Raw genomic sequence first — 18,471 nt, forward strand, 5'->3', positions numbered from 1 at the left:
GTCGGCACCATCAGGTGGATTGTGCCTCTTTGCGCGTTTTCGGGCAAGGTCTTGGAACCATGCGTTGTCGTGGATTTCGCGACCTTTCGCTTACGCTTACGCTTACGCTTTTCGGTAGGAGCTCGCGTCAGATCGCGATGGATGGAGCCATCGCGATCTGACGCTCCTCCCGAGTGTCCCTATTGATATCAAAAGCGACCATGTCGCGTTTCGCGCAGTCCTTAAAACGCAGCAAGGGACGTCCAATGCGGCGCTTTTTAAATGCTATCTGGCTCAACATAATCCGCCTAGGCAAACGAGTGCTATCCATACGCTGCACATGCCCAAGCCACCGCAAGCGCCTCTGTTTCAACAGGGCGGTGATGCTAGCAAGCTGTGCAATTTCCAGGACTCTCTCGTTAGTGACCCTGTCCTTCCAAGTGATGTTGAGGATACTCCGAAGACAGCGCATGTGAAAAGTGTTTAGTCGACGTTCCTGATTAGCGTACGACGTCGGTTTCGGCTCCGTATAAGAGCGTGCTCAGGACGCAATCTTGTTACATATCAAATGAAAGAGCTCATTTTGAGAATATTAAATATATTTATTTTGTAATTTTAAAAATAAATAGTTTAGAAGTCATCTAAGAAAATTGCCAAAAAATGACCCCCCCCCCCCTTTATCTCCGAAACTACTGGGTCTAAAATTATGAAAAAAATACCTATATATAAATAAATAAATAAGAATTGATCGTTTAAAGGTATTATAAATAACGAGGGAGGTTAATTTCTTGGAGTGTAAGAAGTATATTCGTCTTCTATTAGAATGTCCTGCAGTCCAGACGGCATTACTAATTTTAACACGTGTGATATGATGTTTATCAATTTTATCATACCAGGGGCCGATTGCATAACAAACTACAACTAATATTATAAGCGGAACTCCTTATTTAATAAGTGAAATTAGAAAAGGAGTTCCACTTGTAATATTAGTTGTAGTTTGTTATGCAATAGGCCCCAGATTCTGTTATTAGATTTGCCAGTTTTAATAGTGAGTACCTATAACTATATTTGGGTCAAAAGGAGAGAAAAATGTACAGTTCGCGCGAACACACTAGTTTTCTCTCCTGTGGGCAATAGTTAACAGCTTGTGGGCATGTAAGTAATGATTTTATCATAGTTCTGTAAATAAAAGGAGGACCTTTTCACGTGGATTAGGGTTTAAATAAGAAAATTAACCTTTATAGCCCTTAACTCTTGTGTATGTCTACAGGAAAGACATAACACAGTGATGTTTTTGACCCATTTGACAGAGCCATGGAATAACATTATATGTGTTTAAAGTCTATTGAAATTGTATACGTTACTCTAGAGTATATAATTTTAACCTTACGTTTGTAAACAAGGTGTGTTTATTCGTTGATTCATACGCTATTTCTTTTTTTAAACACACGCACACATCATAGGTGTAACACGCACACACATTTTTTTTTAACAAACAATGCATCAGCTGGCTGACCTAAGGCTCGAAGATAATGGTTAGAATCACAAGTAAAGTTGGGTATACTCGGAAATGCTTTAAATATTTTACATTACATATATGGTCCTACATTCCCGCACTAGTGCGATGTACGATACCCGTGCGAATAGGTAATTCGCATCGTTCACGTTAATTTCCTCTTTTCCGCACTTGTATCGTAAATAACTATATTAATATTAATACTTTTTAATAAGATGAAAACCTTGACTTGTATTTCTCAGGAATGCATGAATATGATGAATATTTATTAATATAATACTTTTTAATGAAATGTTAAAAAATATAAATTACTTATACTATAATTTATTTGTAATGGAATACTTAGGCTGGTGTTATTTAATCGTATGGCATTATACAGTAGGTAACACTGTATACAGAAAAATCATAAATTAATAACTCCAGATAATTAATAATTAATTCATTCATTTGAGAGCTTCGTCGCTGTTAATGAAATTAATTAATGTGTCTTTTTATTATTGAAATCATATGTGACGTTAAGTAACAAGCAAAAGATACAGTCAGCAGCAGAAGTTGCTAAGCGGGCGAGGTGTTCAAAATTACCTTGACACGCTCATATCCTCTGTACAATATAGTCGCGTCAAGATAATTTTGAACACCTCGCCCGCTTAGCAACTTCTGCTGCTAACTACACTTTGTCACTAACTTGCCATAAGGACGAAATTTTCTTGTATTGTACATATCTTTATACGGATGATGATGATGTATGGTGGATGTATTATCTGTTGGTAATCCTAAATCAAGAAAATAAATAAATACGAATAACCTGTCACAGCGTCCTAATGGCAAGCGACAATGTGGTACCTTTAGCTTGAAAACGACACATATTTAGTTGCATAACCTGAACGCCTCTCTAACATACAGGATGCTCTAAGATCGAACCATAAATCGTTGATTTCTCCCTAAATACTGTGCCGACAGTTATAATATTTTATATTATGATATTAGTCACATTTTCCCAAATCATCATACGTTGGACGTACGTCCGGAGGCAGATATACCATGTAAAAACGCAAGAATAGAGATATATATGATCACTAGCCACCATTTAATAGCGAATATTATAACTCCAGGCCCTAATATTCGACTGTGCATATGGATTACTGGGCTTCAAACTGGCTCAATATCAAAGACCATCGTAATCGGTTCAGTTGTTTAATCGGGAAGAAGTAACTGACAGATAGACAGAGATACAGACAGACAGATTGAGTTACTTTTGCATTTAAAATACTAGTAGGGATTACGAATTATAAGATTTATAAGTATGCTGGAACTTTTCTCATAGGCGTTTTGTGTAAGAGGCTTTGGTCTTATCCTCCGCGATACATAACATCAAGACATTGGTAATATTATGCTGACTGAATTTCAGGAGTAGCACGCTAATTTTATGATGGACAGCCTTCGCGTCTCGCATTTTACATATAGGTACCTACTTGCTAGAAAGGAATTGGGTGGGTCCTTGGGCCTTGGTCGATAGTTGAACAGGTACTATATGCAGTGATCGTACATTTTCCAGCATTTTTGGTGCAGCAGAGACGTGTTAACGGAATTGGTATAGATAATTTCAACTGAAATGGTAAATTAAGGTTAATATTAACGTAATTAACGCAAATTAATCATTAGGGTTGAAATTATTTACACCAATTCCGTTAACACCACTCCGCTGCACCAAAAATGCTGGAAAATGTACGATCACTGATTATATGGCCGTATAAAACGTCTAAATTAGTTTATTGACGAAATTATCTGACTCAAAAACCCTGATTTCTTTTCGAGACAGGTGATTTTCATTTATATATGGTTTTTTATAAGAGTCCGTCTAAGTCATGTTGCACCGATTTGAGCATAACTAAGTGAGATAGTGTCATTTGTCGTAATATTTTCATAGAAATATGACATTGTGATGGCATTTCTCCACTTTTTCATTGCAAAAGTCATGCAGAGTTGGCTTGGTTCTGACTCTATCATTGCTTGATTTTTCATCAACTTCTCAAGCAACAGTACAATTTCAAAAAGAGAGATGTAGTGGAATCTTTATATAAGTAAGTCTCTCATAATTGCGTTGACAATTTTTCCATCTTCACACTGACATTTACAGATACAACGTAGTTTTACTAAGTCAATACTTTAATTGCATTTTTCACATTTTATAGCGTAAGCAATTTTATTTACTATCAATGAAAACAAAAGCTAGACTGGTACCTTCAGAACCTAATCGATTTATCAATAGTTTTGACGTAGCAAAACAAGTCGTGACACAGCTGAAATTACTGAAATTCACGCTTAGAACAATACTACGTGTAAATGTTACAATCGAAGTACGTTTTAAAGAATGGAAAGAGCATTTTTTCTTTTACTAGAGTACAGTACAGATTATAAAACACTTGGTGTGTCAGTTGAAAACAATTTGACGTGTACTCAGAACGTGGCATTTCGATTTTCAAAATGTTTTTACGTTTTTACCTACTGCTTTTGGGTGTAATTAATAATAGTCTACTTTAATAGTCTACCTGGTAGGGTTCATCAGGTTTGCCCGGGTAGCTGGCACTGCGGCGGTAGTCTGGAGGCCGCGGCGGGGCGGGCGCCCGGCGCCACGGCGCGAAGGCCGAGGGCTGCGGCGGCTGCGACGGCCACCGGTACTGCGGAGTGCGTCTAAACGGCGCCCTGTACTGTCTCTCGTCGTCCACACTAGGAGCCCCCGGGTACTGTAGCTCCCCCATTGCACGTTGTATCGACGCGCAGGCCGCGCGTCAACTGACGTTCTTATCGTTGGTCGATATTGCGTGCGCATACTGCTGTAACGCCCCTTATACAAAACACCATAAGTGTTCTAGTTACGCGCGTGGATAAGCCATTTTTGATGCGGGCAGTAAGTTAGCTTCTCTTCAGTAAACATATGATGTATCTCCATTGAAAATGACTCGTACTTACGCCTTTTTGGATGTATATCAGTGAGTCCAAGAATGATAAGGCGTATGTACGGAAAATGTGTTATGGTGGGGCGGTATTTTGGAGCTGGCGAAGGACAGCAAGTTGGTGCAGTCCGCACTGCGAAGATTATGTCAAACCCTGGGCTTTCGTGTTGTCCGTCGTTTTTCATCTGAAATAGGTCGGGTTTGGACCTTGAAGAGCTTAAAGCTAGTTGCCTGAAAGTCTGTGAAAAGTTAAGCTTAACAGCGCCTATCGACTGATTTTGATGATTTAATCTTTTTGACTTATCAAAATGAATTCTACCTAACTTACTCCTGAGTACTTACCGGGGAAGCGTAGCCTTGTAGAGCTATTTACCTATTATCCAATATTACCTTAATTACATTTACGGTTCTTATTTCAATTACAATATATTATACTAGCTTCTGCCTTCATCTGCATGAACAAGCATCTGCATTACGATACAAGTGCGAAAAGAAGGAAAAAGTGGCGATAAATTGAAACACGACCGAAGGGAGTGTTTTAAATCGACACGAGTTGCGAATTACCGGCGGTAAAGTAGCACCATATGTACTGTAAATGATGATGATGATTGATAATAAACTATCATATGTCCATCCCCAGGCCTCAAACTATCTTCGTACCACATTTCATCTAAATCGGTTAATGTGTGAAGAGGTAACAGAGAGACATAGTAACTTTTGCATTTTAATATTACTGGCTTCTGCCCGCGACTTGGTCTGTATGAAATTATGATGATGATAGATAAGAACTAACCTATAATATAGGTTAGTTCTATCCCCGAGAAAGGATGCTATCCTTTCTCGGGGCCCAAACACAATAATACTATTACTTATTCTCTGACTATACTTAAGTGTAAAAATTAGGAACATTTTACGTAATCGCCAAAACTAGGTCAAAAGTGTGCTAACGCTAATACGAATCCAAAGTCTGCCCTTTCGTGGCTTCAGCTAAACAGATTTTCGTAAAATTATTCACATAGATAAACGGGATTAGGTATAGGAGTTATCAATTTTGTGTTATTTTTGTATTAAATTAGGTATGCTTGTCCTTGTGTTAAAATAGGTAAATTACAATTACACATATACTTTGCTGTTTTTATTAGGGCTCTATTGGTTACATAGTAGGTTCCTTTATTTTTGATCGGCTTGAACTATGAGTAAATATATATTTATTTACCTAAATAAGTATACACATTATTGAAAAAAGTTTAATTCATATAAGCTATGTCAAATAAGTATAAGTAAATTAAAAAAATATTTTTTATAACTTTGCGTAATTACCAGACATCGTAAATTTTATTGCATTTTCGGTGCAGCGGAGTGGTGTTAACGGAATTGGTATAAACAATTTCAACCCTAATGATTAATTAGCGTTAATTACGTTAATATTAACCTTAATTTACCAATTCAGTTGGAATTATCTATACTAATTCCGTTAACACCCCTCCGCTGCACCAAAAATGCTATAAAATTTACGTGGTAATTACCAATGTATCCTATACCTAATTCTGCGACGTAATTTTGACCATAATATACCTACCTATTGAAAAATGTAGGTAGGTAATCATTTAACTATACATAGTCCCATATTCATAATTACAATAGGTTCATGGTCTACGAATAGGTACCTACGTCCGTCCGTTATCAGCAATGCGCTAACATCACAACATACTACATTATAGAATTACTCCAAACGGGCGCCAATGTAAGTCAGTGTGTCAATGTTATGTCGCCCTAAAAAGGTAGTAAACGACTAAACAATAGGCTGAAATCGATAACTTTTCTCTGAAAAACTGCAGTAGTTAGCACTTGATAGTTCCGGAAAATTCCTTAAGATGGCGCTGGCAATAAACAAGTTTTATTTTAGCGCCACCTAGTGTTTTATGCATGAACTAGCGAAAGTGATAACCTAGCTACTAAGCGCGCGTGGTGGTCGGTTATTTAAAAGTACCGGAAAATTCTACAGGTGGCGCTTTTTGACAAGTTGTCACAGATGATAAAATATGACCTTGATGCATCAAGGCGGTTTGTTTACAAAGGGCCTACCGGGAAAAGCGAAAATCGAAATTGAGTTATCTACCTCCTTATCGCTCGAATTTGCGAGAGTGATAGAGAGGTTAGATAACGAAATTTCGATTTTCTTGTTTCGTGGTTGACCCTCAGATTGTGATGGATTGTGTTAGTGGCGCCCCCTACGCAGCGTTTCGCGTAATATTCCCTTTATGTTTACCGTCTCTGATGCTCTGCGGGCTCAGCACGGTTCCATTTTTATCGACTATCACTATGCGCGTCCCTTTCGCACTTACATACTTGTAAGAACGTGACAGGCATGGTGACAAGGGATAAAAACGTGCTAAGTCGCCTGGTTTCCTAGGATAGCGGTGCCGCCGTGCCGCCATATAGCGGCAGTCTCCATACAAATACTACGACATCCATATTTAGCCGTATTATTTAGTATGGAGACGGCCGCTATATGACGGCACCGCTATCCTAGGAAAACCGATCTTTAGCGGTCTCTTATCATTATCACTTTAATCCACATTTATTTATGACCGCCACTTGACAGTTCGCGGCCGTCGCTCGCGCCGCGTGCACGCGCCACAGATACAAAATGGAGTTCGACCCGACAGGTATTTTACTATTTTTACTCATAAACAATATAGAAATTTACATTATTTTTCTTTTACAATGCGCATTTTTATTTAGGCATTGGAATTTATTGTTCTGCTTCAGTTTAAGAGGTTTATGTTATTCTGGTAACCATAACCAACGCATCGGTGTTTAGGTATAAAGAAGACAGATAACCATAAGTACTAACGCAACGGTGTGTATAAAGAAGACAGATAGAGATAGCAGAGAACTGTTTATGACCTATGTAATGCAGTACCTATATTAGGTAAACTATGTATAACTTGGCACAGTTGATTGTTAGCTGGTCTTGAGCAGATACAGACCGGGAGCCGTCGAGAGCCACCTCTCATTTAGTGAGGGGGGAGGGGGAAAGTTCGACGCTGCCGCGCTTCACTTGGAGCAACATTTCTCTAAAACTATACCTATATATTAGGGAATGTAATATATCATTTTCGGATAAATTAAGGATTAGGAATCTAGTTTTGGAACAAAAACAATGCACTTTCTAACAAAAAAAAAGCATAATGTAGAAAAGACTAAAAAACGTATTTTTGATTTTTTCATAATTACCAATTTTTTTTTAGAGTGTAGCAGGAATCTGAAAACAAAAAATACAGTCGTAAAGCTACACTTATTACGTTTAAGAAAATATATAGTTTAATATACAAAACTGTTGATAAATGGGAGATAAAAAATAATATTAAGCGTGGGTCAGAGTGATCTCAATACAAAATATTATGAATGTAGGAAAGTTACTTAAATTTTTTTTTTTTTTTTTTTTTATTTATTTATTTAACATACACACAACCATCTTTACAGGCTATCCTAATTCGACAGTATGGAATTTTAACACAAAAGAAACTAAACAACATAGGTACATTGTTACAAATTACAGTAACACAATACATATAACGTGGCCTTTGTGAATTCGTTCAAAGAACAAAAAAACAAATCTAACTCGATCGCTACTCGATTAAGGGTCCGAATTGCGCGCGTAAAGGGGGCCTGGCGAAGGAGTTGCGTTCGAGCGCGCGGCTCGGCCAGCAGGCTCGGCCGCCGCCGCCGCCACACATACCGGTCTGGTACGTTCAAACGCACCTCTGCCAGGACTCCAGGATTGCACAACTTCCCTCGTACCAACTTAAATATATATGAAGCTAGCCCCAGTTCCCTTCTAACTTCAAGTTTATTGTATACTACTTTGTTCTACAATCGTTTATTTTTCTTGTTTTTCGTAAATAACTCGTAAACGGTAGCCCACAGCAAAAAAATATCTTTTACGTAAATAATCTGTTTCAGATTTCTTATAAAATAAGTACTACTGTTTTTCGGTACCATCAATATTAAAAAAAATATTGAAGGGAGAAAATAAATACTTAGGTCCCCTTTTTTAGTCATTCGTAAATAACTCGTAAACGAAGGCCAATAGCAAAAAAATTTTTAGTACATGAATAATTTACATAAAATTTCCTACAAAAAAGGTCATTTGAACTTTTTCGCTAGGATCAATATTAAAAACGATATTAAAGAGAGAAAATAAATTCTAAGGTCCCCTTTTTAAATATTGATCCTAGCGAAAAAGTTTGAATAACCTTTTTTGTAGGAAATTTTATGCTAATTATTCTTGTGTTAAAATATTTTTTGCTATTGGACATCCTTTACGAGTTATTTACGAATGACTAAAAAAGAGGACCTTAGTATTTATTTTCTCCCTTCAACATTTTTTTTAATATTGACCTTAGCGAAAAAAAGGAGCACTTATTTTATAAGAAATCTGAAACAGATTATTTACGTAAAAGATATTTTTTTGCTGTGGGCTACCGTTTACGAGTTATTTATGAAAAACTAAAAAATAAACGATCGTAGAACAAATTATAAGTAACTTTCCCACATTCATAATATTTTGTATTGAGATCACTCTGGCCCACGCTTAATATTATTTTTTATCTCCCATTTATCAACAGTTTTGTATAATAAACTATATATTTTCTTAAACGTAATAAGTGTAGCTTTACAACTATATTTTTTGTTTTCAGATTCCTACTACACTTTAAAAAAAAATGGTAATTATGAAAAAATCCAAGATACGTTTTTTTGTCTTTTCTACTTTATGTTTTTTTTTGTTAGAAAGTGCATTGTTTTGGTTCCAAAAAAAATTCCTCATCCTTAATTTAACCGAAAATGATATATCACATGCCCTAATAGGTACAGTTTTAGAGAAATGTTGCTCCAAGTGAAGCGCGGCGGCGTCGAACTTCCCCCCCTCCCCCCCACTAAATGAGACGTGGCTCTCGAGGTCTCCCGGTCTGTATCTGCTCATGACCAGCTAAGAATCAACTGTACCAAGTTTCAGCGCATAGTCACAAAGTGCAAGGTGTCGTGCACTAACAAACTAGCTATATGGGGAACCCCCAAAATTAATTGTTTTTTTTTCTATTTGTGTGAATATCTTAATGCGGTTCACAGAATAGTTTCGGAAAAAAGTGGCTGTGACATACACGGACAGACAGACAGACAGACATGACGAATCCATAAGGGTTCCGTTTTTTGCCATTTGGCTACGGAACCCTAAATATACACAGATGATAGGATGTTTGAATGGCTTTCAAACTGTCAAAACGATTAGCCACTATGGGGTATGTATGAAACAAACAAAATATGTGAGGGTTAAGTTATCTACACTCTTTAATAGGCCCCGTGCATTAACTATAGGGGGCAGCATAGGAGCCGTCAGATTTTTGGCGCGAGGCGTAAATGTGTCGTTTATGCTTCCGATGTAGCCCACAAGATGGCAGAACCTACTAGGTATGCACAAGGAAACATACCGACGAGAACGTAGATGGTAGCACTTGCTTTGGCAACGTACATGTGCACATATGTTTCCGATTCAGGCCACAAGATGGCAGACCCTCCAACGCGCACGGTCCCTATAGCTAGAAATTGTATCAAAATAACTTTAAATAAGAAACAACTGCGGTCTATGTTAATAATTTTCGGTATCGTCTTGGGTCGTCCCATTCGTTTTTCGTCACGTTCTTAAATTAGTCCTATTCTGCTTTCGTCACTCATTCTACATTTGTCACAATCGTCCGTGGCTTTCAATGTAGAATGAGTGACGAAAGCAGAATAGGACTAATTTAAGAACGTGACGAAAAACGAATGGGACGACCCAAGACGATACCTAATTTTCTAGTGCTTTTATTTCGTAGTGTGAAATCATTTATTTCAGATAGGTAGTCACAAAAAAATGTCAACATTCCATTCCACATTTGTTGACAAAATCTCGAATATCTTGCAACTTTTGCATTATACCTACAAAATTAATAATAAGCAGCCTCAATGTCAAGTTTATCAACAGGTCAGCTTTTATGTTTAGATATCATTTAGATACGCATTAATAACTGGCACTCGATACGAAAGCGGATAATAATAAAATACCTAGGTATTTATTTTAATACGAATTTTGTAATATCAATCAATCTATGTTATTAGGTAGTCTGTGCGGAAAGAGAAGAGTCGTGGAATGTAAGGGAGCCCACACATTCTATACGACTATTCTCTTTCCGCACATACTCTAGTAGATTTTATCTTGTTTCACACGCTTGCTTGTGACTGGGAATACAGTTATCAAGATTACATTCTGAGCAGCCAATGTGTTCACAAATATCTGAACAAAGCCTCAACCCGTTAAAGTTCATGTTCAGATATTTTTGAGCACCTTGGATCACGAGATCCCATCTCATCTTAAGGCACCTGTACATATTGGGCCAACGCAGGCCAGTCCAAGGGTAGACATGCGGTAGAATAAGATACCAATATCACTTGCTCCCTCGTTAGAGCGTTAGTTTGACCGTTAGGTCTAACGCATAAATGCGTCCCCCAGACTGGTCCACGCTGGCCCAATATTTACAGGGGCCTTTACTTTTTATCCGTCTCCAGAGCACCAGCACGTCCGCTACAACCCTCTCAAGGACGAATGGGTGCTCGTGTCCCCTCACCGCTGCAAGCGACCCTGGAGCGGCCAGACCGAGGAAACCCCTGACGAGATACCTGACCCTAATAATCCTTTGAAAGCTGGTGCCGTGAGGGCAAATGGACAGGTAGAGTCAAGGAATATGATTTCTGTGGAAATTTCTACATTATCATGGCTCCTTTACACGATGGGCCGTCATACTGGCAGTTTATAGAGAAGGTAGTGGTGTCGGGTGGCTTAAGGCGCGGCGGGATGCCGATGGGATGGACACGGTTTTTCGTCCGCACACAAAGGTTTCGAAGGCTGTCCCAGATTCTAACAATCCAATTAAATCTTGGCGCAGGGTCGAGGATATTATGTCCGTTTCATCTGACAGTTGTGATAAAATTCAGAGCCAAAACGCTGCGGTTCTAAATCTGGATCCAGTGGCGGAGTTGCAGTCTTTGTCGCCCTAGACCCTATAGCCACCCCTTTCGCACCACCCATCATATAGAACACATTTTGAGTTATTTCTTGTTATCATCAGCGAATTTTTTGTCACAATTTGCCGACCCAAATTTTTGCCGCCCTAGACCCGGGCCTACTGGGCCTTAGGGGAAATGCGCCACTGTTTAGATCTGTTATCTGTGTTCCAGAAAAACCCATTATACACGTCAACGTACGTGTTCCCCAATGATTTCCCGGCGCTTCTGGAGCGCGTGCCGGAGCCCCCGCCGCCGGAGCACCCCCTGTTCCAGGCCAAGCAAGCCAAAGGCACTTGCAGGTACCCTCAAATTTATTTAAACTTTGCGCAAAATAAAAGCTTAGGGCCACTTGCGCGTTCCAGGGTTATGAGGGTTAGCCAACTAACTCAGAGTTAATCGTTTAAACTCGGGAGTTAACAGAGTACAGTTTAACCCTGTATAAACGGTTAACTCCGAGTTAGTTTGCTAACCCTCATAACCCTGGAACGTGCAAGTGGCCCTTATTTTACAAAAGGCGAACTTAATGCCACAAGCCATTCCAAGAAGTCGCCTGGTCCTACCCTCCTCTTTAACAATTCGGGTTCAATTACCGCAAGCTTTCCGACTTTTCCTCCTACACGTCTACGGTATCCTCCTTTCCTCACCCCTTTTTAGAAGTCCTCTAAATTTCATCAATATCCGCAACAATCATTATTATTATTATTTTTTTTTTTTTTTTATTAGTCAAACAAAAAATAATTTATTGACCCAAAAAAGAAAAACATAATAATAACAGCATAGGTAAGGCGTAGGGATGTGACGACCCCATCGCCCGCTGGTTTTACCAGTGCAATCAGTCAACGCAGGGCAGCTTGTGGCGAGCTGTTGGGGATTAACGACCTCACGTACCCGAGTGCTCCTGGAGAGTTCTGTTACCCGCAAGGAGGGTGGGTGGGACAGGATTCTCTGCCTCTGGCTTGCCTTAGCCGGCCGGCCAGAGTGGAGTCGTTAGAGCTATAAGCTCCAGGGGTGGAAGTGAAATATGCATAAGACGCGAGTTGGCACAGTGGCTGTTAACAGCCACTGGGTAGAAAGCGGCGCACACCTCTTGACACCCCTGAGCCGCTCACACCGGTGTTGCCCTTGAGCCATCCTAGATGTCGCTTTTTGTGGGGGCCCATCTTGTGAGGGCGAGTCACCGTCTGCCGGAAATAAAATTGCATACCGTTTTATTAGGCAGGCGTCCGGTTTTTTACCCCATAGCTCAGTTCTTAGTCCATCGCTTTCACCCAATAACCTAGTTCATTTTAGATTCCATCAACTCTCAATAGTCCTTACACCCTGGCGGGTGCTGCCTCTGCGTGCGTCCCATGACACGGGCAAGGGCAGCCTCCGCTCGGTGTACCCCTTACATTTCATTAAAGTGTCAAAAGGGCCTCTACGTGTTGGCTTCGGCTCCGCGCACGCCTCCCAAAGGTCCGGAACACCATTGTTCCGTGATGGGAAAGACAGCATAGGTACCTTCAGATCCACAGCGCAGGCTTCGTCATCATACAGATAGATCATTATTGCTTCATAAAGTCACAAACATTCTCCATCCATCGTCTACCTATATAGACAGTAGGATTTATACCCAAACTGTGACTAAAGATAATATTTTTATGATTTTTCAGAGTGATGTGTTTCCACCCGGACTCCACCACGACTATCCCGCTGATGAGCGTCGAAGAAATCATGGCAGTAATCCAAGAGTGAGCAATCTACTCAGTGGCGGATTTGCAGTGTTCGCCGCCCTAGGCCCCAGGCCCTGTATGTGTATGTGTGCCCTCGGCCCGGGCATGCTGGGCCTTAGGGCAAATCCGCCACTGAATCTACTCAAAACCAATCCGAGTTCAGAGCAGGATTGTCTCTGCCACGTAAATCTTTCAAAATTATTTCAAATATAAGTGACAGTTGTGTGTCATATATCAGCGCAGAGAGGGCCTACCGCGAACACCGAAGTTCGCAAATTGCGAGCATCATTCTCGTTGACTCCAATTAAGGCGTAATTAGATTGACAGAGAAAGATGCCCGCAATTTGCGTGCATTGCGTTACCCGCTCAGGTTCACGTACGTACGAGTGTAGTTAATACTGTCAACATCGAGGGCAGAGCAGAAAGAGAGCTGGAGCGAATGGTGCTTGAGTTGATATACTTAAATATGACCATAATATGACCATAATATGACCATAGTTCACTCCCGAGCGGAGTGAACGGAATATCTCACTCGCGCAAGCTCGACCAATCAGTGATCCGGTCTTCGCTTGAAGACCGGAGCAATGCAGCCAACATTTACATTTGTAGTTAAGGGCCAGTGTGATGGTGCGACGCCACATACGTATAACGAAGAATTCTACCGTTTTGCAGATGGAAGAACCAGACAACAGAGCTGGGCCGCAAATACACCTGGGTCCAGATCTTCGAGAACAAGGGCGCCATCATGGGGTGCTCCAATCCGCACCCCCACTGCCAGATATGGGCGTCCAGCTTCCTGCCCAACGAGGCTCGTGTCAAAGACAGGTGAGGGAAAAGTCTCGTTCAACCGTGTCAATAAAAAACCGAAATTTCCTTATCTGCCTTCCTATCTATACTCTGTATGTTTAGGTATTTAAATAAAAGTAAACAAAATCTACCCTAAAATGGCTCCTTAAGCCAGTTGCAGGTAGAAGAAAACATTACACGATCAATAATGTAGGTTAAAGTCAGGTCGTGCAGTGACTGATCCAGGCGGTTTTGTAATTGGTCGGTTAACCAATGAATGTTATAACTACCCGAGAATGTACAAATTGTTTGTTTACTTTTATTTAAATACCTAAAGATACAGACTCGACTGATACTTCAGGTTATAAGGTAAATAAAAGGTCAGACCCTAAAATACCTTAGGTCAATGTGGTGAAGACCGGCATATAAAATGTATTGCAGGAAAGACCGTCTCAGAGCAAGAACTCTCGTATTTATATGTACGTCGCACCACAGTCAGAGAGGAGGAGCTTCACTCCTGGGGGCCGATTTTTGAATTTCGGTCGCTCGATTTCGTCGCTCGAAAGTCGGTGGAAAACGGCGAAATGCTAATTTTTGAAATACGAGCGATCGAAATTTGGAATCTAGTGGTATCAACCACTCGATTTCAATTCTATTAGTAGAATTTAAGTGCCTAGTATTGGAGATATTATTTAACGAAATACACGAAATCGAGTGGTCGAAATTCAAAAATCGGCCTCCTGGCTTTACCGACCTTTTGTAAGTGAAGTATGTGTACAAACGCAAGAGTTATAAACGACGAAATAGCTTGTAGACGGTCTACTTCTGGTCTACCTACCCTTATAGACGGTCTTCCCACATTGATTGACCATACTGAAAATTCACTTAGAGTTATACCAAGAAAAGTATGCAGCGATTTTGATAGCCCACGCATATATGGAGCCGCCATTAATAGGCGTTCCCCTCTGTCGAAAATAGGCGGCCAATGGTCAACCACATGTCAACCATATGTATGGACTGACGTTTATCTGACATGACGTACCTATACATTTGATGTGCCCCTCCCCCGCAAAAAACGGCAGACTATTTTGTACCGAAAATTTTAGACATGGCGTCTCCTCTAAGGCCCACGCAGTGCAAGTGGTTTTTATACGTCATCGTTTATAGAAAAGTTTGACGTTTAAAATAACACTTGCACTGCGTGGGCTATGAAAATTGCTGCAGCCTTGTCTTTGTCTAAGTTAACTCTACCTACTTAAATCTGACGCAACCAGTTCCTTATTTTGATGTAAAAAAACCGGCCAAGTGCGAGACTCGCGTTTCTAGGGTTCCGTACATAAGTCCGACTCACGCTTGACTGCACATTTCTAATAGGTTTTCCTGCCATCTATAGGTAAAGAATTATTATGTGTATTTTTTTCAAAATTTTAGACCCAGTAGTTTCGGAGATAAAGGGGAGGGGGGATGGTCATTTTTTGGCTATTTTCTTAAATAACTTCAAACCTATGTATTTTAAAATTATAAAAAAAACATGTCCATCTTTGGGTCACTATTAATTTACATAATATGTGTTTGGTACACATTTCAACTTAATTGGTCCAGTAGTTTCCGAGAAAATAGGCTGTGACAGACGGACAGACAGACGCACGAGTGATCCTATAAGGGTTCCGTTTTTTCCTTTTGAGGTACGGAACCCTAAAAATTGTGATTGAAGTTCCATTCATTGATTCATTCTTGACGATTTGTTACAGGTGTCAAAAGGAATACTTTACCAAGTCCAAGAGACCATTGCTGGTAGACTACCTGGAGCAGGAAGTGCAGAAACAGGTATAAATACAAATATAAGTATACATGGTTCATGAGACGTGAGCAGGACAACCCCTACACACTCAGTAGTCAGTAAATTAAAAAAAGTACACAAAGTACACAAACCTTCGAGCAACACCGGGAAGGGAGGTATTCATGCCTAACTGGTCATGCACGTAACTAGCGCGCAAAGTAGTGATTATATATATTCCCTTTGCTAGCTCGGTGCGTGTTGTGACTCATCCGTACCAAAGTCCGTACACAAAAAGCCCTCCCCACACTCGTGCGCGAAACGCGGCGCGAAGCCGGTGTTGCTCGAACACGAAGACACAAAACCTACAAGTTTAGCTTTGCTTAGCAACAAGCACTTTCGAATCTTATCTGTGTTTTTCAGGAGCGTATAGTAGTCATGAACGAGGAATGGGTGGTGTTAGTCCCGTACTGGGCCGCGTGGCCGTATGAGACGATGGTGCTGCCGCGGCGCGGGCGCCCGCAACGGCTCACCGACCTCAACGATGCCCAGGTACCAAGAAAAACATGACTGAAACAAGATGAGAAGTGGTTAAATCTTATATTGGCCATTATAATCTTTAACTTTTGCCTTTATTTAATTCAACAGGTGCGAACGCTAGCAGAAATCATGAAGGCGTTAAACACCAAATACGACAACCTGTTCCAGTGTAGCTTCCCCTACAGTATGGGCTGGCACGGTAAGATTTGTCGTAAGAAATGTATCAGTAAAATCCAGACAACACTAGTCAAAGAAAAAGTAGATTGGCGAAAGGTCTTGTCATTGGTCAAGCAAGATTGAACGCGTCTTAGTAGCTGGCTTAAATGGCCAGCAGGCTCAGATTTTTTGTCGAATGACCTTGATGTACCTACTTTTTAATAGGCCTGATGACAAATTTTGAAAACCCTTTTAATATCGTCGGTACACTTGTATTAGTTCCGAAAAACACTATATTTCAGTTATACTCATAAGATTTAACATAGATAATTGCATTTTATTATAGCTAGTTTAAACTTCGCGCGAAAACGCCTCGCATGCCATTTGTGACGTCATTATTTAGTTGGTGGTAGGGTGGTAGATATTGTTTACATACTTACAGTTACGAATTTCCCTTGAATCCGAATGATATTGTTAATTCAGCACCATATATTACGATTAGGGATGATAAATACATTACAAAAATTTATCACAATAACTCATTTTACACAAAAACTCTCACACGGTTGCAGTTTAAGATGAATTATTTAGATACATGTACATTTTGAGTGAAAATCACCGAACGCCGGTTTTACTTTTTAATTTTTCATTTTTTCTAGTTACGACAGCCAACATGGCAATGATAGTTCCATTCAGCCAAATAATTAAAAATGTTTGTTGTTGAAATATCGTATTATTTAGCATTTTATTTAAGTAATAACAAATAGATATCTACTTTATATCGTGTAATAATATTTTTTGGACGTAATAAATGTTTAGTGGCGAAATAACATTTTTTTTGCACCTTTCGAACTCTTTGGTGCCCACGTATAGATTTCGGTCAATGAGGTTGTCTATGTTGCTCTAAGAAATATGTTATGGATTGATGACGTCACTGTTTGGAACGTTTCTGATTGGCGTTTCAGTAAAAATGGCCGATTGGAGAATTTTGCACTTTTATTTTATTGAATATATTAATAATCCTTCAGTTTATACTGAGATTGGGCCATTTTTTAGAATCATATTAACATATATGTTTCGTTGAAACCATTATTTCCATGATTCTTTGTTACTTGCAACAGGCCTATTGTATCCTAATTGGATAAAAGACGCGTATAGTAGTACAAACTATAATACAAATATTTGGCGGCTAAAGTGGTCGGCGTTGTACGATACGGTAAGTAGGTACCAGGCGTTTTGCTGTGGCCGAATTGTCAAACATAAAAACATAAACATTCTACGATACACAATTACGCCATCTACTTCCTTGCCTTCCATTGTCATATTATTATATTGTCATATTATTTACGGAAAAAATATTTTGCCCTACGTAACTTACGTAACGCATATTTTTTGTTTAGACAAGTTAGCTTAGGGTGGTATATATTCCACCTGTCCAATGTCAGTGCGTGTCACTCTCTGATTAAGCAAAATGTGAGACGCAATACACATTGGACAAAGAAATTGGATAGGAATACCACCCTTAAACGAACTCTAGGTACCCTACCCATAAATTTATAGCAAAAAGACACATTGTCTAAAATCCTTTCTACTTCAGGCGCTCCAACCGGCCCATCGAAGACCCCGATGGACTCCCTCCATTGGCTGCTCCACGCCTTATATCTGCCGCCATTGCTGCGCTCCGCCAGCGTTAAGAAACACATGGTCGGATACGAGTTGCTGGCGCAAGTGCAGAGGGACCTTACGCCCGAGCAAGCAGCCGCTAAGCTGCGGGAGTGCGACCACGAAGTGCATTATAAGAATAAGAAATAAAGCTTGATGCATTTTGTATTTAATGTTGATTTCAAAAGTTTATTACACATCCGAACCTTCCCAAAAAATCATCATAAAAGAAAAGTAATTTGTCTATGATTCAATTTAACTTTTTTACTACTCATGCTCATT

At 39.8% G+C, this 18,471-nt stretch overlaps 2 protein-coding genes across 2 annotated transcripts in view; one reads left to right on the plus strand and one right to left on the minus strand.

The window, feature by feature from the left end:
* The window catches only part of LOC134802391 (translational regulator orb2), a 90,434-nt gene extending 86,124 nt beyond the window's left edge, over positions 1 to 4,310 (minus strand). The window contains exon 1 of the mRNA XM_063775030.1: positions 4,045 to 4,310. Coding sequence (XP_063631100.1) covers positions 4,045 to 4,254 — 210 coding nt within the window. The 5' untranslated portion in view covers positions 4,255 to 4,310. The remainder of the gene's footprint in view (positions 1 to 4,044) is intronic.
* A 2,680-nt stretch (positions 4,311 to 6,990) lies between these two features.
* LOC134802415 (probable galactose-1-phosphate uridylyltransferase) lies at positions 6,991 to 18,368 on the plus strand. Its single transcript, XM_063775074.1, has 9 exons — positions 6,991 to 7,118; positions 11,059 to 11,219; positions 11,728 to 11,855; positions 13,209 to 13,286; positions 13,941 to 14,093; positions 15,806 to 15,881; positions 16,255 to 16,383; positions 16,480 to 16,570; positions 18,125 to 18,368. The coding sequence occupies exons 1-9, from the start codon at positions 7,100 to 7,102 to the stop codon at positions 18,337 to 18,339; spliced, it is 1,050 nt and encodes a 349-aa protein (XP_063631144.1). The 5' UTR covers positions 6,991 to 7,099; the 3' UTR covers positions 18,340 to 18,368.
* Positions 18,369 to 18,471: the final 103 nt, after the last annotated feature.

The sequence above is a fragment of the Cydia splendana genome, chromosome 24, assembly GCF_910591565.1.
Source record: "Cydia splendana chromosome 24, ilCydSple1.2, whole genome shotgun sequence".
In the NCBI taxonomy this organism is placed as follows: Eukaryota; Metazoa; Arthropoda; class Insecta; order Lepidoptera; family Tortricidae; genus Cydia; species Cydia splendana.